The 22,741-nt window shown below is 44.7% G+C and overlaps 1 protein-coding gene across 1 annotated transcript in view; it reads right to left on the reverse strand.

Annotated features, from left to right (window-relative positions):
- BDP1 (BDP1 general transcription factor IIIB subunit) overlaps positions 1-22,741 on the reverse strand; it is a 1,412,545-nt gene that overhangs the window by 1,282,594 nt on the left and 107,210 nt on the right. The window contains exon 6 of the mRNA XM_086960808.1: positions 7,441-7,571. Within this exon, the coding sequence (XP_086816934.1) occupies positions 7,441-7,571 (131 nt within the window). The remainder of the gene's footprint in view (positions 1-7,440; positions 7,572-22,741) is intronic.

Genomic DNA, 22,741 nt, shown 5'->3' on the forward strand with positions numbered 1-22,741 from the left:
CTCTGTATATACTGGACCAAAGTAAGGTACAGTGTGCACAGAGTCCACAATCCTCAGAGGTATGGCAGAGGCTAAAGTTAGATATAACCTTAATCTCTAACGTGCTAGCTTGGTCGAGCAGTAAGGCAGTATCAGAGGACAGTATAAAGCATTTGTTGTACACACTCAGTTAGCAAATGGTCTCACACACTCAAGAACTCATCTCTAGGTCAATAGTTTTGTATATAAAACTAATATAGTAACTTTATTTTAGAACCACAATAGATATCATAAATTCTTTCTCAGAATGAGATGTTGCAATTGAATACTTTCAAATAGCAATAGACTTTGCAATGCAATAGTTACAGTTGTTGCAATATGCAACACAAGTTTAATACAATCTAACATTGACCTCAATGGGAAGATTTAAGTAAATGCAATTAAATCACTTTACAATAGTATTGCTTGTATGTGAAGTTATGTTACCCAACAAGTCTTTTGTATCTTTTGCCTTAAAACACTTGGTCTGTATCTTCAATTTTGTTCCTGTAGTCAGTATGGACAATCCCCAATTAGCTGTTTGAAGGTTTACAAACTTTCTTCTGACATCAGTAAGATGTGGTGCCATTATGTGGGGAGGGAGGGCTTACCTGTACACTTAATTGAAGACATTCAAATAAAGTGCACATGTTAAAGGAAAAAAAAATGTTTGGATCCTGGATTCAGCCCTGGTGCATTTCCCGTAAACAGTTGAAAGAAATCGTTTTTGTTACACAGGCGATTTTTAAGGAATATTTGTAAGTTTGTAACATTGACACTTAGAACAAATTCTGGCAAAAACCAGGCAAATTGAGTTAACAGTAAATCACTGTTATAATTACTTTTTAGGTTCAGTGCTGGGCTCAAAGATACAGCACTGTGATCTCTCCTGATAGCAGGTGAGTGTTTTCGTTTATCGGCTGATTTTTCGTGAATATTTTAAAGTATCAAAACTCGACACTTAGAGGAAATTCTGAGTGAAACCCAGCTAATGTTAACTGTTGGATTTGGGCCTTTTTGGCAGGTTCACCTCTAAACTTATTGCCTTTAGCCTCTGGCAAGGTGGTAGGGATTTTAGTCCTCTGAGCACTTTAGCACTGCGGCCCAGTGTAAAGTGCGAGCGCACTCTGAGTGTGTGCTCAGATGGCCTGCCCTCCCATAGGAATGAATGGGGGATATGTGTGTCCATGGTAGTTGCTGATGTGTGGGGAGTGCAGGGTCGAGTTTGGTATATGCGAACTTGTGAGATTAAACGATGCGCGATGATGTGTGCATATTTAATGTGTCTAGTGTAGAAGTGCCACTTCTAGAAGTTGGAATGTCTGTGCAGTGAATGTGAATTGACTGTCTGGCTTGTGATTGGCTGGAGCTGGCTGGTGTGCCTGGCTCCAGGAGTCAGGATGGGTCTGCCCCGGTGTTGAATGGAGAGATCTGCATGTTGATGGCAGGGAGGAGCGCACCTGGGACCTGAATAGGCTGGGCCTTCCCTCCACAATGCTGGATCCACCACCCCCTGTGGTGTGTCCGATGTCCCTGGCCTGTCCTGTGAATAGGGAGAGGGGCTGAGCAAAACAAAGTGCTCAGGAACCAGTTGCATCTGGTTCGCCCCTGGCCTGCACCTTTGACAACAAAGGATTTCACTGTATAAAGTGAGGGGCTGTGACCCCAAGTAAATGTTCTTGTCTTGGATTGGAATCTGCCAGGGGTATGCTGCTGCTGGAACTCAGGGGAAGGCTTGCCTGCCTGGGCTCTGCCCAGCCCCTGGATGCTGGGAGGACTTCTGGGGGACCCCTCTGCCTGGTCTGGGATGACTGGGGGACTTTTCCTTGCACTAGGACTATTTCTGCTCCAGCTGCGCTTTTGAACTGAGTGTCTTTACCCTTAGCGCCTGGGAGCGCTTTATCTTAATTTACTCCTTATCTTGAGGGAGCCTACACCTAATTGCTGCATTTATAATGGCAGCGCGGGTGCCCACCCCGCTTATTTTAATTATTGAAGGCAGGTGCCCACCCTGCATTATGCCCACTTGATGTGGTATTTAAATTGCGGGTGCCCATCCCGCTTCTTTCGTTATTCATACGGGTGCCACCCCACTCCTTTTATTTTTTTTTTGCGCGGGTGCCTACCCCGCAACTTTGCCTGTATTTATATTTAAATTACAGCGGGTGCCCACCCCGCTGTTTATTATTACTCACGAGGGAGCCTACTCCTAGTTTTGACCCGCATTGCACCGCTGCAGCCCGGGAGGAGCACCGGAAGCCGAATTCAGACCCGCCGCCTGATTGTGGGCGGGGCCGGCAACGCAAGCCGGAGCCTCGCTGGCTCCAATTCCACTGCTCTCCGGCTGGGGAGAAGCTGCGCAGAGCCTCGCGGGCTTCCTTTTCTAAGTCCGGGTCCCGAGATGGGGGCCCGGGTGAAGCACGGCACCTGGTGAGGCGGGGCTCCCGTTAATGGAGAGAGCCCTGCAAGCGCCGCAGCCTGCCCCCGCCGCGACCACGGAGAGGAGTCCCCCGCGAGCAGCCTGGTGAGTAGGAAAGGGCTGGGGGGCTCCGTGAGGGACTATCGAGGGTGCCTTATAAAAAGGCACAGTACCCAATTAACGCTTTTCGAGCGGCCCCGTCCTGCAGCGGGCCGCTCCCATGAAGAGGGGCAGTAGTGGTGTAGAGAGCCTCAAGGGGCCCAGGTTCTTCCCTCCGCATTCGCTCCACCGTTGGGGGCATAATTATTGGGTGGCATATTTTGCTTCCCCCGAGTGGCCCCAGGTGGCATTGGGCCGCTCCCACGTTGACTCAGTACTTCCCCGAGCCTAGAGGGCTCCAACCTTCTGCATAGTTTGTTTCCTGAGCCTAGATGGCTCCCACGGGTTGCTGATGTTATTTCCAGAGCCCAATGGCACCACAGGTTGGCCTCCCTCCTATTTTCAGAGCCAGATGGCTCCAACGTGCGGCGCATTTGTTCCCCAAGGCCAGTGAGGGCCCATGCCGCAATTCTACACCCCAGCTGCCCAGCAAGTAGTGGGCAGCTGCACCGTTTAGGTTTTTTATTTCAGGGGACATGTCTTGTTAAAACAGGCGTGAGACGCACTCCTTCATCCCTACCTTGGCCTGCACAGCTGCGCAGCACTTAGTGCCAGCTGCAACATTTAGGCCTTTATTTCAGTCTCACAGCTGCCCAGCAAGTAGTGGGCAGCTGCCACGTTTAGGTTTGCGCCATGTGCGCCCCAGTGACTGTCACTGCTTAGGCAGCAGCCCTGACTTTTGGACAGAGGGCATTTGAGCCCCTTAGAGATGGCCAGTTGGCCCAGGGGACTATTAGATTATTAGGGCGCAAGGCCCTTGTGTAATTTTATTGGTGCTTGGAAAGGTCAAGGGTTGTTGCTGTTTGAGCAGAACTACTACTCGTGGGAGTCCCAGTCTTTAAATGAGCAAGGCAGTCAGGTCCTCTGGGTTTTCGAGGTTGCTGACCACTGGAGACGCCGAGTTTAGCAGGAGAAGGTTCAAGGATCAACAGGCCTGTAGGGCTGGGGGCAAGTCAGTTGGTGTCATCCTCTTATTAGCAGCTGCACGGCACGTCTTCTTTCTTCTTGTAGTTTCGAAATCGGGATCTGAGGAAGGAAGGTTCAGGGTGCCCCTAAATACTAAATTTAGGATCGTTACAGATAGGGCAAGGGCAGGGACCAATGGGTCCCTGCCCTAGGGTGAGTACACCCCCTATTCTGCCACTCTCCAGTGGGAGGGGGGCAGGAGCCTAGCTTTGACTGGGTAGGGCTCCCCATCCTCAAGATGGTGGTAAATGTAAATGTACAGGAATTTATATAGCGCAAATCACCGAGCGGTTTCTAAGCACTTGCATAGGGAATCCGTCCTGGTAGTCCCCTGTGAGATAACCCCGGCAGGGTATCCGCAAGGTGAAAGCCAGGCATCCCGCCGCGAGGGGCCGTTGTGGAGATTAAGCAAGCTATTGCCCAGAGTCGCAGAGTGTGAACCCGTGAATCGAGTAGGCACCGGAGGGAGAATTGTCGAGTCCATGGACATTTTAGGACTCAAGACCCCGCCGAGCTGGAAATTGAACCCTGGTCCCGTGCTGACCTCTGCTTCCAGGTCTGCTTCCTCTAACCAGTGAGCCACACTTCTCCACTAGCCCGGAGTTGTGCTTCTCCTCGCCTCTCCCATCTGAGGGGTGGGGTGGGCAGAGGCTGGCACACTCCCTTTCCTCACTTGGGGTTTCCCGCCTGTCTTCCCGCCAGAGTGGGGGTCAGAACCGATGGGGGCCAGTTGCTGAGTACAGCAAGTGGCCTGGATAAACTCACAAAAGGCGACATGCCTTTGAAGCTTCCCCTGACCATCCTGGGGGAGGAGGCTTGTCACCTCATCCCAGGATGTACATTGTTTCAGGCCCCCGCGAGCGGCAAGCTCTAGACCCAGGGGTCCAGAAACTTGTCTGGTGGTGGCAGCCTCGGTAGCCCCGCAGTCAGGACACTGGGAGGTGGTTAGGTTTAAGGAACCAGTTGCATCTGGTTCGCCGCATGCCTGCAACTCTGTCGTGCATTGGGCATTAAATCACACACTGGCATCAGTGCGGGTTTAATGTGCTGAGAAGTTTGATATCTTCAGTGTAGCCATTATGGTGCTGTGGAGTTCGAAATGACAACCTCCCAGAACCATATACTCTTAATGGCATCACTGCACTTATAGTGCCCAGGAATGGCCCTGGGTACTGTAGTGGCACAGGGCTCATGCACCTGTGCCCACACCACTGGCATAGAGGGGTGACTGAGGTATGCCGGGGCAGTGTGTTTGTGGGCATGGCAAACAGGGATGTATGCCATGTAGACTCTTTGTTTAGTTCTGCATCAAGACACTCAGCCTGCAAAGGCAGTGTATGTGGGTCAGGGTACAGGGCCCCTAAGGGTGGCACAATAAGTGCTGCAGCCCTTAGGGATCTTCTCTGGTCACAGTGCCCTGGGAATCTAGGGTACCATTTACCAGGGACTGACAGGTGGCTAGAGATGCCAATTGGGTTTTAGTTTCAACACAGTTTTAGGGAAGGAACACTGGCCCTGGGCACCTGATTGGCAGGAGCCCAGGGCACACTCCGTCCAAGTACATCAACAATTCAGGAGAAAATTGGGGGCATACTGTTGTGATGCTTCATAGTCAAAACACGAAGAAAACAGGTACAGGGAGATTAAGGTAAGTTTTATTGGAGAAAGCAACCTGGCATCCGACCACCTCGACAGTCCAGTGCAACTGTCAACTATCGAGTGCCGTCCGCCCTACATTCGGAACCAAGAACATAGAACACATAGCACATGCAGAGAATGCAATGAGGTAAGGAAAAGCTCATCATAACACATCCCCCTTCTTAGCAAATTAAACATCATAACACATCCCCCTTCTTGGTAAATTAAACATCAAGCAACAAAATAAAATTAAAAAGTAACATAGTCTTTAAGGTAAATTGGAGGCCTACAAACCCTACGCTCTACAGTGACACCCTCATCTTCCCTTGCACCCCCGCCTTGCAAAACACGAGAGTCCTGTTGATCAATTTGTTGGGAATCATTATCCTTGAAAGAAGAATCAGACATAAACATTGCACCAGAACATCTATCCTCACCAGGAACTTGTTTCACACAATGACCACCCTTCTGATATAGAGGCACATTCCTCAAATTCCAACTCTCACCACCTTCCAAAACCACAAAACAGTTACTCACTCTCATGACACGGAAAGGCCCCTTAAATTTGTGTAGACCAGCTTTGGTCCTACCAGACTTCACTTTGATCCAATCACCGACCATAATTTTGCCATGTACCACATCTGGAACATCCTCCCCATCAGAAAGTACCCAATCTTTTAACCAAGATGGAACTAATCTAGAACCTGGAGAACGTCCCCCCATGATTTGAAAAGGGGATTTCTGGGTAACACTATGAATCGTAGAGCGATAAGACCAAATCATCTCCTCCAGGACACGGTTAACATCAAGATTGTTGGCTAACGCTAGTTGAATGGTGCCCTTAGTTAGTCTGGTGGAACTCTCCACCATTCCATTTCCCATGGGATAATAGAGAGATTTGCACGAATGTTTCACACCGCATTTCTCAAAAAAACATTTCATCTCATTCAACGTCAATTGTGTACCATTATCAGTTAAGATCATGTGAGGAAGACCTTCAACCAAAAAGAGCCGTTCCAGAACCCCTATGGTAGACCTAGTTGTAATACCTCTCAAAAATTCAACACACAACCACCTCGAGTGTACATCAATAACCACCACTGCAAAACGCATATTCAATGGTAAATCAGAAGGAGGAGCAATAAAATCCAAACACAGATGAAACCAAGGTTTTCCTGGATCAGTTATATGCCCCTTACCACTTTGAAGACCAACTTTCAACCTCTTCTCACTCTCCTTACAGGAATTACAATTCTCCACCCAACTCTTGATTTGATCATCCATGCTTGGCCACCAAAATTATTGTTTAACCCTTCTAATGGTCATACCTTGACCCAGATGACCTACATGAGCCAGTTTGAAAATGTGAGATCTTAACCCAAAAGGTGGTATAAATGCTAGATATATATATATATATATATATATATATATTTATACTTGTATACACACATACACATGCATATATATACACACACATACATACATATGATACAAAGTATGTTGCACTCAGTGATTCCAGTAATCACATTTTTTATTTATTTACAGAACAGCACTACTCCACCAATGCGTTTCGCCCTCACAGGGTCTTTCACATATACACAAATATACACATATACATATACACAAATATATACATATATTCAAATATACATACATATACACATATACACATATATACACATATAGACATTCATGTACACATATATACATATACACATATATACATAAAGATACATACATATATACACACATGTATAAATATACACACACAAATATACTTCTACACACATTATATATATATATATATATATATACACACACACATTGTGGGGTAGCAAGTTATAGCTCGGGCTGGTAACTATAACTACTGAATTTCTATCGTTTTCTGCGAGTAAATCCAGTACCTAACTATAACATCCCTGTAAAATGTGTTTTTTCCAGTGAAAACACCTACATACACACACACACACACACACATCAACGTAAAACTCAGCAATCTACAGTTTGTGTAATTGTTCTTTGTTGTAAGCAAGTGAGCGCTGGTCATATTTTTTGTATCGTTAGTTTGTAATGAGCAAGGATTTGAAGTTGTAACATGATGAACTTGTAATTCCAATTGGTCAAAATTTATATAGGTCAGACAGCGTTTTCAGTCTATTATTTTATTGATAAACAAATGAACATTTGAACACCCAAAGCTCCTTTTAAAACTTCACATGACAATAAAAAAAACATCTAACCTTTATTTGACCAAGGCTTCGAGTAGGAACTTTTCCTGAAGCTAGAATAGGTGGTAGTGGAGCCGCGTTCGAAGATTGGGTCGTTTCCTTCAACAATAGGACCTTTTGCCCTTAAAACCTCAACAGTTAAGCTGAAAGAAAAATAGATTCAAGTGCTCAACAACCAAAAGATATTTTTAAATTTTTGTGAAAGGAAAAGTACATTTACTCAGAAAAAAAACACTAAAAAGCTCCCTGTTTCAGAGACATTTAATTCTTATCAATGTGTACTACATTTTGATTAAGCAAAAAGCAAATACAACATTAAGTGTTCTTAAAGCCATTTTTTATCAAATTTAATATTCACTCTACCCAGGAAGCCAGATCTTTGGTTCTCTCTCCTCCAAATGAAATGGTTTGTTATAAGATATATCAATTTTTTAAAACATTTCTATCTATTTTTAAGGAACTTTTTTAATAGTAATTTTATTCCTATGTCATAATATTTGTTGGTTGGATATTAGATTGTCTCATGTATTTATTTTGCTATTTGCACATTATACAGTACGCTGGATATAAGAATTCCCCATAGGAGGCAGTGATATATAAAGGAAAAAATTTGTATTGTATGCAAGAGCAAGTAACTAATTTAAAAATACTATCTGATACGTTTCTGCAAACATGCAGCACTGCAACAAAAGAAATAAAATGGCAGCAGCAGTGCATCTATTGCAAGTACAGCAGGCGTCTGAAGTTAAAGGCGCTGTCTACGTAAGCAGGAAGCGAGGAGGGAGGAGTGTAGAAAAGACAGGGTTTTATTCTGTGGTGGGAATGAGGGCACCGCTTGAGGAGATGCTGCTAGTAGCTGCTAGTAGAAGATAACATGCGACGCTCGTGAAACCGGCTCCGCGCTGGGAGTAAAAGTATTTTTTAAGTTATTTATTTAAAAAATGGAGATGGGCAAACCACACATAACAAAAGAAAGGCTCCTATATCCCACCTCCCTCGCCAGAGCCAAGGGCTCAAGGGATTTTCTCCTTGACTCTTTATGGCCATTTTTATTTTTCAAGACATGAAAACCCAGTGCCTGCATCCTGTAATGGCAACCACAACATTTTATTGACCGATCACAAATCTGAGGCATTCCAGAGATGCTTTTGTAATGCTAATTATTTTAATAATATTCAACATATGTACACCAAACCAAGCAAAGGCACATCCTACATTAAATGTCTATTTTCATGGCAAGATTTGTGTAATTCTGTTCAGTCACTTTTCATAATTTTTTTCAGAAATGGTAATTTTCCTATGGGAGTCAAAATGGGAAAGGCCACCTTTGGTTTGGTGCCATCCTTTTATTTACTCATCTCACCCTGCCCTCGCTTGGAGGTTCCACTTAAAACGTGCCATACTGAACCCAAATTACATGACTTATTATTTTAAAATGGCACTAAAGTTGTTTTAAAAAACACATAAATCGGATTTGCAGTATAAAATTACACCTAACCACGAGTAGAAAATGTGCTATATCTGCCTTTGTAATCTGTATATGTATATATATATATATATATATGTATATGTGAAAGATGGAGCCTGTGAGCAAAAAAGGAGAATGTTAAGGAAAGATAAATAGCCTTATACCACACCACTAAGTGAAAAAACCTCATACCAAGTTCGTAAAAGGAAGGCAAAAATTACCTTCAGCTTTAAAAGGTGGGGAGGATAAACCAGTTTATAATTTTAGGGTCCTCCAGGATCATTAATCCATAACTTAAAAGTACCAAAGGCAAAGACACAAGTCACTTGAGCTGTAAATGTGGGCCAAAAGCAAATCATGTAGCCCAAAGTGTATTGCACTTGCCACAAAAGGCGGATAAATTCAGAATAAAGTATAGCCACTCGAAAGTAGAGATCATCAAACCATTCAGCTAGCCACTTAATAGCCCGACAGGTTGTGTACAACATTTTTTTTCAATTCATCGCCTGTAGGCTGTTGAAAATACAAAACGTAAGTGTAGGGTGAACCAGGAAATCGATATTAATTATTACAGTAATAGTTCTTCAAAACAGACCGGTAACAGAGTTAACCGCTAACATCAAAGTCACGTCGAATTATAGAGCCGGTATCTGAAATGACCCTGCATTACGAGAAATTAGTGAAATGGGAGACGCCTGATCTATATCGCGTCAAACCATACAACGTATCGGTATCGTGTCAAACCACAACAGGTATGGAAAAAAACGTGTGTGTCACAACCAAGCAGTTTGGAATTTTAAGCCTCAAAAAACGTTTAGTTATTTAATGATTTAATGGCCCTCATATTTGTATACGTAGGCCCCCGTAAGCCTCAAAAAACGTTTAGTTATTTAATGATTTAATGGCCCAAACGTAAGTTTTGCTCCTGTGCCGTCCACGCTTGGAAAGCGGCACGTAAATACTGCCCGTTTTGTTAAGACTGAGTTTTGGGGGCATACGTATACAAATATGAGGGCCATTAAATCATTAAATAACTAAACGTTTTTTGAGGCTTAAAATTCCAAACTGCTTGGTTGTGACACTCACGTTTTTTCCATACGTATTGTGGTTTGACACAATACCGATACGTTGTATGGTTTGACGCGATATAGATCAGGCGTCTCCCATTTCACTTATTTCTCGTAATGCAGGGTCATTTCAGATACCGGCTCTATAATTCGACGTGACTTTGATGTTAGCGGTTAACTCTCTGTTACCGGTCTGTTTTGAAGAACTATTGCTGTAATAATTAATATCGATTGCCTGGTTCACCCTACACTTACGTTTTGTATTTTCAACAGCCTACAGGCGATGAATTGAAAAAAAATGTGTACAGAACCTGTCGGGCTATTAAGTGGCTAGCTGAATGGTTTGATGATCTCTACTTTCGAGTGGCTATACTTTATTCTGAATTTATCCGCCTTTTGTGGTAAGTGCAATACACTTTGGGCTACATGATTTGCTTTTGGCCCACATTTACAGCTCAAGTGAATTGTGTCTTTGCCTTTGGTACTTTTTAGTTATGGATTAATGATCCTGGAGGACCCTAAAATATAAACTGGTTTATCCTCCCCACCTTTTAAAGCTGAAGGTAATTTTTGCCTTCCTTTTACGAATTGGTATGAGGTTTCTTCACTTAGTGGTGTGGTATAAGGCTATTTATCTTTCCTCAACATTCTCCTTTTTTGCTCACGGGCTCTATCTTTCACTTGGTCGCCCTTTACTTCGTGAGATGCCTACTTTGACCAAATTGTAAATTGTAAAAATTGGAAAAATTATCAAGAATTACTGTTAAAATGTATCTTTTATTGAACAGATCTCTTGCTCAAGAACAATTTTGAGTCCTGAAGATGACCGCTAAATGACATACCGGTCGAAACGCCGTCGACGCTTCTCTGTGGCTTAAAACGTTTTTATAAGGACACAGTATTCATGTTTATGATGTTCCTTTTTTTGTGATTTATATTTCTGTGGCCACCTGTCTGGTCTATATGTAATGTTTTTTGTACACCAGCGTTTTTCTTGCTTGAGATTATGTGTATGTTCAAAACAACTTTCCGAAATGTTGAAATAAATGTAGAATTTTTATACTATTAGGCTGTTGTGAAGGGCTTCTTTAACTCATACATTGGATATCTTTCCAGTTTTTAACATATTCTCTCCCCCTGAGCCTTTTGTTTGATATAAAAAAGACCCAAACTATGGTCTGTGCTATTGGAGTTGTGCATTCCACCCGATATCTTGAATATACTGATGAGACTCCATCAAGAAAACTTTGCACGGGTCAAGTGTGGCAGGAACGGGATGCTCTCATCGAGATTCCCCATTGACAGGGGTGGTGAGACAAGGTTGTGTGCTCGCACCCACCCTGTTCTGCCTCTTTGTCAACGGGGTAATCGACCATCTGACTAGGATTAATGATACAGATGCCCCAAAGCTTAACGGCAGCAGGGTGCCAGCAATCATGTTTGCGGATGACACCCTGCTGCTGTCAAAATCCCCAATGGGGATACAACGTGTTCTGGATGGTTTTGCGACATTTTGTGGGGAAAGGGGGCTTGAGATTAACGCGTTGAAAACCAAATATATGATCTTCAGCCCCCCACCCACAACTCGCCCCAATCCGACCATAGGTTCAACGAGGTTAGAGAGGGTTAATACATTCGAGTACCTGGGGGTGACTATCAACCAAAACATGACCTGGGACACACACCGGACAAAGGCCAATCTCAAACTGACGCAGTCAACGGGCGGTATTTTTAGGATAATAAACAGATCGACTATCAAAACCCTCAGTCCATTGCTTGAAATGTACAAAATGCAGGTGAGGGGGGCAGTCACACATGGTGGGGAACTGTGGGGACATACATCCGCCCAAAACTTGTTGACTACAGAAAACAAGTTCAACAGGCAATTGGTAGCCTTACCATCAAGCACCCCGCTTTTTCCTCTTAAACTTGATCTGGGTCTTAGATCGATTGAAGAGGAATTGGGTTTAAAACCGTTAACATTCTGGCGACGACTTTGGGCTACTCCTGAGCTCCTGAGTTACAGGATGGAGCTGAAAGAGATATTAAGTTTACCAAACATGAAGAACACCCCCTGGTTAAAATACATAAAAAAGTCATGCGAAAGCTTAGGAAGGCCAGAATTATGGCTAGACCCTGAAAACGCTTGCAGTAAGGTCTCGCGCAAACGTTTGTCAAAGGAATACTATGATTCAAAATGAAACACCTTACTATAGGGAACACGTGGTTGGGGACTTTAACAAACTCATTTATTCAATCTAAAGACTCCTACCACTTGGAACGGGTCCTCGATGGAATTTGTCCCGTTTTAACCAGGAAGTTATTTTTGCAGTAGAGGTATGGCACCCTTCCTCTTAGAGCACTCACAAGTACCTGATCTCAGCCCCCTCCACTAAGCTATGCCCTGCATGTCCAAACCAGTTGGAAAATGAATTACATGTTGTACTCTTTTGTAGTGCCTATCGAAAATTTAGAAAGTACTGGCTTGTCCTTCTTCTTAAGAACCTAGGTTTTAGGCATTGCATTCCAGCCTATAGAATACTCAAGATGGACTTATCTCCTCCAACTGTGTTTGCGATAGCTAAATTCCTAACAGCGATTTGGCACATGCGTACTCGTTATATTCTGAACTCTGATATGGATCAGGCTCAGGCACTATAAAAATCTAATGTACAGATAATTTAAACCGGAAAAGGATTGCAATTGTTTTTATTAACTACAAATGTGATTTGCAATAGTAATTAGTAGCCTGCTTCTAATCTTGCACTAGCACTTTTGAATCTGTACTATAAGATGACAACCTTAATGATTTTTTTTTAATTCTTGTTTTATGAACATGTATCAAATACGACTGTTTTTAACCTTTGATATACATCTTTTATGGTCCAAGTGATCGAAATAAAGACAGAATGAATGAATGAATATATATGAATATATATATATATATATATATATATATATACATACATACATATATATACACATATACATATATACATATATATATACATACATACACACACGTTTGAAATCCCTGGAACAACTACATTAACTTACTAATCTACTCTAGTATTTACTGTACTGGTCATGTTAAAAAACATAGCAACACACCCCTCTGTTTTTCCCCCTGTCTAGGGCGGACGCATTTGCATGTTTTTGACTTACAGTTGTCATCAGCCACAGAACACCTCTTGCACTCCACATGCATAGGTGCTTCCATCTTTGAAATATAAATGCTGAATCAAGTAGAATGAAACATTTTATTCCATAGCTTATGTTGTCTGAAGATGAGTGCAAATTAGAACTGGCCTTGGCACAGTCGAATGTAAGACAACACCCTGACCATGTCATGAAACACAAGATATGATTATCTTGTCATCACAAGTAAATAGATATTGTCAAAGTAGATAATTATTGGAGAATATTTTTTCAAAAAAACAAGTGTAATATTGGATAAAATAAGTCAAGTATCTGTCCTACTAGTGTAGAAAACAAAGACCCTTTTTGATAAAGTGATATATTTTATTGAACTAACATTATAAGTTATGTTAGGGTGTAATAGGCGCACAACCCTGAATAAAAAAACTGGATATTTTCAATTTTCTGTTACATATGCACACAGATACTAGTGGAGTCATTTGCACATACATTACACCAATGTAGCAATATATTTAAACTAAAGTGCTTTAGGCCACAAAAGGGTATGGAAAGAGCTATATAACTAACAAAACAAGAGAATGTAATAGTTAAAATAATGTGTATTTTGTAAAGTAGAGAGTGAGAAATTAGTGAAGCTGAAAGGATTTAAAATTGGAAACTGTAATAACGTATTAATTGAAAGAAAAGTAAAGAAAGACCTTTAGCAGAAAAGAGGTTCAGATGAATCTGTTCCCCTAGAAGTGCCCCACCCCGACAGACACACACATGCATTCCAGCATTGACTGAGTATCACATTGCTTCATGATATTATTAGGAGATGACAGAGTGGATGCGATGTAATGCGTGAAAATGTCCAGCACGTATTTTATTTAAATGGGACATTTTTGGCCTTCTTTGGTCTTTTGTTCACAAAAGAAAAAACACTTTTTTTAATTTTTTTTAAAAACTCGTCCCTCCCTAAACTTCAGACATCCCAGATGTGATTTTTGCTTCAGTTCCCTTTCCAACACTGCGAATCATACATAGAAATAAAAACAGATCAGCTTTCCCCTACAAGCAAGGAACGCCAGTAGCCAGTTAAATGCTGAACCGCCACATTATGGCTTCTTTTAGGCATGTTCATTATTACTGTCCTGAGGATGATCCCATGATTTTCTCCAAAGGGATCGAAACGTCGTTGATACCAATTGTACCATATGTTTCTAAATATTTTGGATTACAATTGACAATGGTACTCTCTTGTAATTTAAGTTTGGAAAGTAATATTGAACACAGACTTCATGTTCTTGCCTGAATTTGTTCCCTCCACTCTTAATTCCATCCCACCCCCCAACCCCACAAATTTGTGTTGCTTATGTATGTCTTGGAGATGGATGCAGGTTGCGTCCCACTTGTATGTGTTATTTATTGTTTTGCTAAAAATGTCTATTATTGAATAAATACTGTCCGGCTGGACAAAGAACATAGTGCCTATTTAGCATAAGTTGACCAGTTGCTCCTTAATTCTACTTGTCTAGAGACCACTGTCTTTAGTAACAATCTATACACCCAAGGTCCCTACCGTATTGCCTTTGGGTTCCCTTGTCTTCTTTGAATAGCTAGCTTTGGTACAAGCAGAGCTCTTGGCCTCACGCTAGGAAACAGCAGCTTTACAATACAGAGTAGACCTGCTGCAGAGAAACCCGTTCAATGTAGGGGGATCCCAACATCAGTGGTAGTGGAGATGCCGGCACAGGTACCGCTGGCTCCTCCTGACAGGTTTCACGGGGACATAAAAAAGGAAAAGTGTTCATGACCCAAGTGCTACTCCACATTACCTGTAAGCCAAAGATGTTTATGACTAATTAAGGTAGGGTAGCTTTCCTAATTTCCTATCTGGGTGGTGAGGCAGCGCAGTGGGCGGGCCCCATAGAATGGAGAGACGACCCCCTGCTCTACGATTGGGATGAATTTAAGACAGAATTTGAGAAGACGTTTGATTGCCGGGCACAGACCTTCTCCGCGGACAGAGACTTGCTTGAGCTCAGACAGGGCTCTTCGGATTTAGTCACCTATCTAAACAACTTCCGAAGGCTAGTGGCGGAAACGAACTGGCCAGAAGCCAAACAGTCTGCCATTCTATCAGGGTCTCACGGATGAGCTGAAAGACGTTCTCGCCCAAATCGACCCCAGCTCCGCACCTGTGCTACTCTCATAGAACTGACCCTACATTTGGACCACCGTCTGAGGGAGCGGAAAGGAGAACACAAACGAAAGGAGATGTATGTCCTGATAAGTGGCCGCAATTTCTTCACCGAAAAGACTGCAGCAAAACCCGAACCCATAGAAATCGGAATGGTGAGAGCTTCGTTAACGCTCAGCGAGAGAGAGACCACTGAAGCAAACAAGGCTTATGCCTATAATGCGGGAAAAACTGGCATTTTCTTAGGGAGTGTCCCGTCAAACCCAAATATGGCAGGTCACGGTCTGGTCAACTAGCCACAGTAATGACCAAAAAAGGGGAGGAAAACTTCAGTGCTTGAGGACAACAGAAGGGAAACCCTCGATCGGATGAGCTATCCCTTCAGTGAATCTGAACTCTAACATCTATTCTAGCTCAGTTCCTATACATCTTGCTGTTGTGGCTGCCAAAGCGCAGAGATACTCCTTCGGGTGTCGAATCAAGCGCTATACAAACCCGCAAATAAATAAATAAATAAACCTCTCCATCTTCATGGAAGCAGAGCATTTTTTTATTTCAATGGACATAAGAATAAATCAAGAGAAAAAGGCAATTAGAGCCATGGTAGAGGCAGAAGCCACCGGATGCTTTATGGACAGGGAAGAGGCAACAAGGTTAGGTGTGCACCTCATTCGCAAAATCACCCCGGAACAGGTGTATGCCGTCGATGGCAAAGAGCTGGATTCGGGATCAATCAGTCACAGCACCCCTAAATACGAACTTACCAATGAAGGGTATCACCAGGAGTGGCTGTCCTTTAACATCATCCATGCCCCAAAATACGGGGTGATACTAGGTCTTCCCTGGCTACAAAAACACAAACCTACCATTCAATGGGCCAACAAGACCTTGCAATTACAATCCCTCTATTGCCAGGACCACTGCCACCGGCTGCTAACTCTGCCTTCGAAAGTCTTGGCCACCAGGCATCACATCGCGATGGTGGCAGAAAAGGACGTAGTCTTGCCAGTGTGTTACCAAGCTTACACAGATGTATTCAGCGACACCAAGGCGGAGGAGCTCCCTCCACACAGGGACTACGATTGTCTGATTGACCTGGTGCCAGGGGCAGTGGTTTCATGTGGTCGGATATACGCCCTTACCCAGCCAGAGAATCTGACTCTACGGAGTTACCTAGACAAACAACTGGAATTGGGAATGATTCGTCCTTCCAGATCTCCGGCGGCCTCTCCCCTCTTTTTTATCCGAAAAACTGACGGCGATTTGAGGTGCTGTATTGTCTTAAGGGTTTTGAACGCCATTACTGTAAAAAAACAGTATTCGCTTCCATTGATCCCTGTCCTTTTAGAACAGGTGAGAGCAGCAGGCATCTACACCAAACTGGATCTGAGAGAGGCAAATCACCTGGTGCTGATGCGCAAGGGCGATGAATGGAAGACCACCTTTAAGACGCAGTATGGGTTATTTGAATACCTTGTTATGCCATTAGGGCTGTGTAACGCCCCCGCAGTATTTCAATTCTTCCTGAATGAGGTTCTCAGGTACTACCTGGATCTCTTCGTGGTTGTTTACATCAATGACATCCTCATATACTCAGCAACCGAAGAGGAAACTGTTATCCATGTGTGCCGAGTGCTAAAAGCATTGCGCAAACACCGGTTGTTTTGCAAACTCACTAAGTGCGAGTTCCACGTAACCACCGTCGAGTTTCTAGGGGTCATGCTCACCCCCTCCGGTCAAGTCATGACAGAAAGGAAGGTTAAGGCCATAGTGGACTGGCCACGTCCACACAACGTCAAAGACATCCAAAGTCTATTAGGGTTTGCAAACTTCTACCGGAGGTTTATACGGCAATTCTCAGACATGGTAGCACCACTAACCAAAATTACAAGGTAAAAGACACCGTTTCTTTTGACCGAGGAAACCCAGACGGCATTCGACCTTCTGAAAAAGGCCTTTACATCTGCTCCGGTTGTCACCCATGCCAATCCAGCACTTCCTTTTGTTGTCGAGGCTGACGCAGCTGAAGTAGCGGTGAGTGCCGTGCTATCGCAACGACACGAAACAACAGGTTACTTACACCCCATTGCGTTCATGTCCCGGAAATTAAACTCCGCAGAGCAGAATTACACGATCACAGAAAAAGAGCTCCTGGCTATAAGGGACTCGTTTCTGGAGTGGAGACACTGGCTAATGAGTTCGTCACATCAAGTGACAGTCTACACAGACCACCGCAACTTCCAATTCATGTGGGCTGCTCGACACCTCCCTCCACGCCAACTTCGTTGGATGCTGTTTTTTTGCCGAGTATCATTTTATCGTTACTTTCCGACCTGGCATTAAGAACAAGAAGGCTGATGCTCTGACAAGGCAGAAAAACTCTACACATCAAACTATCTCTCCGGAAAGAGCGATCATCGAGCCTAGCAGAGTATTATGCGTTATACAACCCGACGATTTTCTGCAGAAAACCAGACAAGGAATACAGACCTTTGCGCGAGGGGCTGGCTCAAGCATCATCCGGAGTGGCGGATGCGTCAAGGCCTCCCTATGAAGGGCCAACAAGTGCTAGTGTAGAAGCCATCTTTCTTTTATGATACCAAATGCTGTAAGATTCTAGGCCATGTTAAGTTGACATAATATTCACTGCACTAAACGCTTGTACCATGGCTTCCGAGAAACAGCTTTAGTAACGCAAGGCTTATCGACCTACCCCTACCGCCGCTCCTCACCCTTCACGCACTTACCTTTCTTACACGGTCCTGAAGAATCGCCCTAGATCTCTCCTAGACAACTTGATGGCGAGAAACATGTTGACCACTAGGGAGTAGAGAAGAGCTTCTTGTACCTAATAGAGAACACACTACCCTCCTTTCTCCTTAGTACGCAGAAATGGAATCTGCCTTTGATTTTGACCATCTGTTTAAGTACAGCGTGGCGGAGTTGAGGGGGTTCTGTGAGGAGAGAGATAGAATAGTAAGTGGGTCTGCCACCAAGACAGGCCTTCAGGGATTCCTGATTAAATGGCAAGAGGATGATTGGGACCGTGAGCACTATGAGCAAGCGAGGGCCCTGGTCGTATGCCAGGTGGGTGACCATAAGGATCATGAATAGGAGGTACAAGATGAAAGGGCGGGGACACCAGTAGGTAGTGAGGACCAAATAGATTAACAATTGTTACTTACCTGTAAACAGGTGGTTCTCCAGTATTGGTGCCTTTCATAGATTCACATGCTTGAATATTCCCCGTCGTCGAAGTGGGAGTCCCACGGTAAATAAAATAGCAATAGAATACTAATAACAAATGTATGTAAAAAACATAACTCATAAAATATACACTAGAAAAGGTAGTAAATACCAAGACATAATTCCCACATAGGAATACATGGTAGAGAGAAAAAACACTTGTAACATTCCTGTCATTATGTTAGTCCAAACTACAGCCAATCAGGCGCAAGCACACCTCCAGAACCTTCTCCTCAGAGCTCATTCCCTAAGAATTTCGTAGCACAGGAGTGACAAAATAGTCTATGAGGAGAAGCGAGCCTCTGAGGGGAGGAGGGTGGGTTGCATGTGAATGTATGAAAGACACCAATACTGGAGAACCAGCTGTTTACAGGTAAGTAACAATTGTTCTTCTCCAGTATTAGGATGTCTTTCATAGATCCCCATGCTTGAATAGAATAGAGCAGTCGTAGCCGAGCACGGCCCAAATCAGCCGTGCAAAGAATGGAAGAAAAACTCAATGATACAGAATATAGTCATGCAAGGAATAATAACAATCATATAAAACCATAAAGGTGGAGGGAAGACAGAGGCTCCCTCAGTTAAAAAGATTGCGAAGCGCTGCCTGTCCCACTGCCGCATCTGCTTTGTTGATGGCATCCAGGCAGTAGTGTCTTGTGAACGTGTGCCTGCTAGACCACGTGGCTGCTCTGCAAATCTGAAGAAGCAGCACACCGGCAAACAGGGCAATAGAGGATGACAACGCCCTGGTGGAATGAGCCCTCACTGAAGACTGAAGAGGCTTGCCGGCTTTCTGATGACAGAAGGCAATTGCTGAAGAAATCCAACGCGCAAGAGTTGGCTTGGTAACAGGACGTCCTTTGCGCATGCGTCCATAGGCAATGAACAGTTGATCGGACCAGCGAAAGGGTGCCGTCCTGTTGATGTAAAATTTCAGGCATCTTTTAATGTCTAAGGGAAGTAAGTGTTGAGGATTGGCAAATAAGTTTTTCAAGAAAACAGGTTCATTAATGTGAAAATCAGTGGGTACCTTCGGTAAAAATGTTGGATTGGTGCGAAGCACTACACAGTCCGATTTGAATTGGAGGAAAGGAGGCTTAATGGTGAAGGCGTGAATATCACTCACGCGACGTGAGGTCAGAGCAAGGAGAAGAGATACCTTCCAGGTCAGAAACTTTAAATCCGCTTTGTGGATAGGCTCGAATGGCGCCTTCATTAGTTGTGCCAATACTACATTGAGGTGCCAGGTAGGAGGAGGACGCCGAATGGGAGGGAACTTCCGGAATAGTCCTTTGAAAAATTGACGAATGATTCTGTAAGAGCAGAGCGAGGAGGAGCCATCTTGACAGAAACGAGAAATTGCCGCCAAGAAAACTCGCAAAGTGGAATGGGAACGCCCCGATGGAGCCAGTTGCAAAAAGAACGGTAGCAGCTGAGCCGGAGTGGAATGAATAGGATGGACATTGGCAGCTGCGCACCAATGTCAGAATCTCCTCCACTTGAGCTTGTAAGTCTTAACTGTAGACGGAGCTCTGGCATGAGCAAGAATGTCTCTGCAGTCTGGCGAAATATTCAAATGGGCAAATTCAATGTGCTCAGGTTTTAGGCCGATAATTTCAGAGAGGATGGTTTGGATGGCAAATCTGAGCCTTGTCCATCGTGAGGAGATCCGCTCGAGGATGAAGGAGGATGGGCTCGCACTGGGAGAAGAAGCAGCTCCGAGAACCACGCTTGTCGGGGCCATCTGGCAGCGATCAGGAGAATGTGGCAAGGCTGTCTCCGCATCTTCCACAACATGCGAGGCACCAGCGGAATCGGAGGAAAAGCGTAGGCGAATAGATCGCACCAGTTCATCAAAAAGGCATTCCCTCACGACCAGCGGTGGGGATGCCAACTTGCGTAAGATGGGCATTTCCGGTTCTCCGGGGTTGCAAACAGATCCAAGGACGGATGACCCCACCATCGAAAGACTAGGTCGAGAGTTGGTTGATGTAACTCCCACTCGTGGGTCGACGACGTGGATATGCTGAGGGAATCCGCTAGGATGTTGTAGATGCCTGGTAGATGAACTGCGGACAGGGTAACCTGGTGACGGAGTGCCCAATCCCAGATCGGCTGATAAGCACTGATTCTCCCTGGATCAGAGGATGGAACGACTTGAGTGCCAGAAAGATGGCCATCAACTCCAGCATGTTGATGTGCCAAGAGCGTTGAAGCAGAGTCCACTTGCCATTTATAGACATCCCTTAAAGGTGTGCACCCCATCCTTCTAAGGAGGCGTCCGTTGTCAGAGTGAGTTCTGGAGTGGTGGAAAGGAAAGAAGTTCCTGCTGCAAGGTTGGATGGCTGCGTCCACCACTTGAGAGCCGCCTTCATGCGAGCAGTGACACTGACTAGGTCGTTGAAGTAACCAGTGACCTGACGCCACTGTCCATCCATTTCTTCTTGAATGGGGCGAGTCCTTAGCCTGTAATTAGGGATCAGCGAAATGCATGATGATGCCATCCCCAGAAATGACTTAGAGATCTGGACTGAAATGGACTGCTTTGCACGAATTAGAAACACTAAGCGTAGAATCTTCAGTTGACCCTCGTGAGACACGAATGCTTTGGCTAGTGACGTGTCTAAAGTGGCTCCTAGAAAGTTTCTGCAGGGAGCTGGGTCGACCTGGGACTTCGACATTGATGGAAAGGCCAAGGGAGCGAAACACGTCCTGACAAAGTTGAGTGTCCCGAAAGAGCTGGTTGCGAGACTGTGATTTGAGGAGAAAAAATGTGGATGCCCTGGATACGCAGGTAAGCCACCACTGGAGCTAACACTTTCGTTAAGACACGAGGGGCGGAGCGTAGGCCGGAAGGCAGCACCCTGAACTGGAAGTCTCTCCATCCAACCCGGAAGCGCTAGTACTTCCGATGCCGCGGAAGAATTGGTACATGGAAGTAAGCGTCCTGGAGGTCAATGGTGGTCATGAAGTCGTCCTTGGAGAGTAGACGCAAGATCACTATGAGCGTAAGCATGCGGAAGGATTGGCTTTTGAGATACTTGGTGAGTGCTCGCAAATCCAGGATCGGACGCACGTCTCCCGTCTTCTTGAGTAGAACGAAAAAACGGGAATAGAATCCCCTCCCCCATTGAGACTTAGGAAACCACTTTGATGGCACCTTTTTGGATCATAATACGAATTTGCTGGAAAAGCTCTTTGAGGTGGGTCGGAGGCGGGCCGCACGGGGGAGTGGGAGGAGGAATTCTGACAAACTCCAGAGCATGGCCCTTTGCTACAATGTCCAGAACCCAATGGTCCAATGTTATTGAGGAACATTGAGAAGAGAACAGGGAGATTCGACCTCCAACTTTTGTGGGGAAAGGCAAGTTATTGTCTTTTGGAAGTGGATCCTCTATAGGAAGACTTCCCTCGGGGGATTTTGAAGACTGCTGACGGGAGGACTGCTGTTGTTGGGAAGAATATCGCTGATTACCTTGGTTGTAGGAGGGGTATTGAGTGGATCCACCGCAAAAAGTAGAACAGGTGCCGCGTCCGCGTGCACCACGAAAAGGCTGCTTACGAAATTGTAAAGTTCCTAAAGAACGAGCAGTGTCAGTGTCCTTTTTGATTGTCTGCAATGCCTCGTCGACATGCGCACCAAAAAGTGACTCGCCGTCATACGGCATATCCAGGATCTTTGCCTGTACCTCCTGGCGAAAAGAGGTGGAACGTAACTAACCTTGCCGTCGCAAAACAGCTGCCCCTCCAAGCTGACGGACACCAGTACAAGCGATGTCAACAGCGCAGTCTATAATCTCTTCCGACGTTCTCTCTCCTTCTTAAAGAATTTTCAAGGCTTCCGCTTTGGAGGGCTCCGGAATGAGGGCCACAAGGCAAGACATGTCAGACCACATTTGGTGGTCGTAACGCCCCAAAATGGCTAAAGCATTCGCCGCCCTCACCGTAGTAGAGGCCATCGTTGAACATTTGCGCCCAATAGCGTCAAGGCGACGACCTTCCCGATAAGGAGGAGCCCTAAGGGGAGAAGTCAGGTTTCTGGAGCGACGCTGAGCAGCCTGGGTGACCACCGAATCTGGTTTAGGCTGCGCAATCAGGCACGCTGGGGAACCAAAAGGCGCTTTATACTTTTTCAAAGCGAGGCAGTTGCGCCGGAATGGAATTTGGCGTTTGCATCAATTTCACCCCCTC

The sequence above is a fragment of the Lissotriton vulgaris genome, chromosome 3_1 (genome assembly GCF_964263255.1).
Source record: "Lissotriton vulgaris chromosome 3_1, aLisVul1.2, whole genome shotgun sequence".
In the NCBI taxonomy this organism is placed as follows: Eukaryota; Metazoa; Chordata; class Amphibia; order Caudata; family Salamandridae; genus Lissotriton; species Lissotriton vulgaris.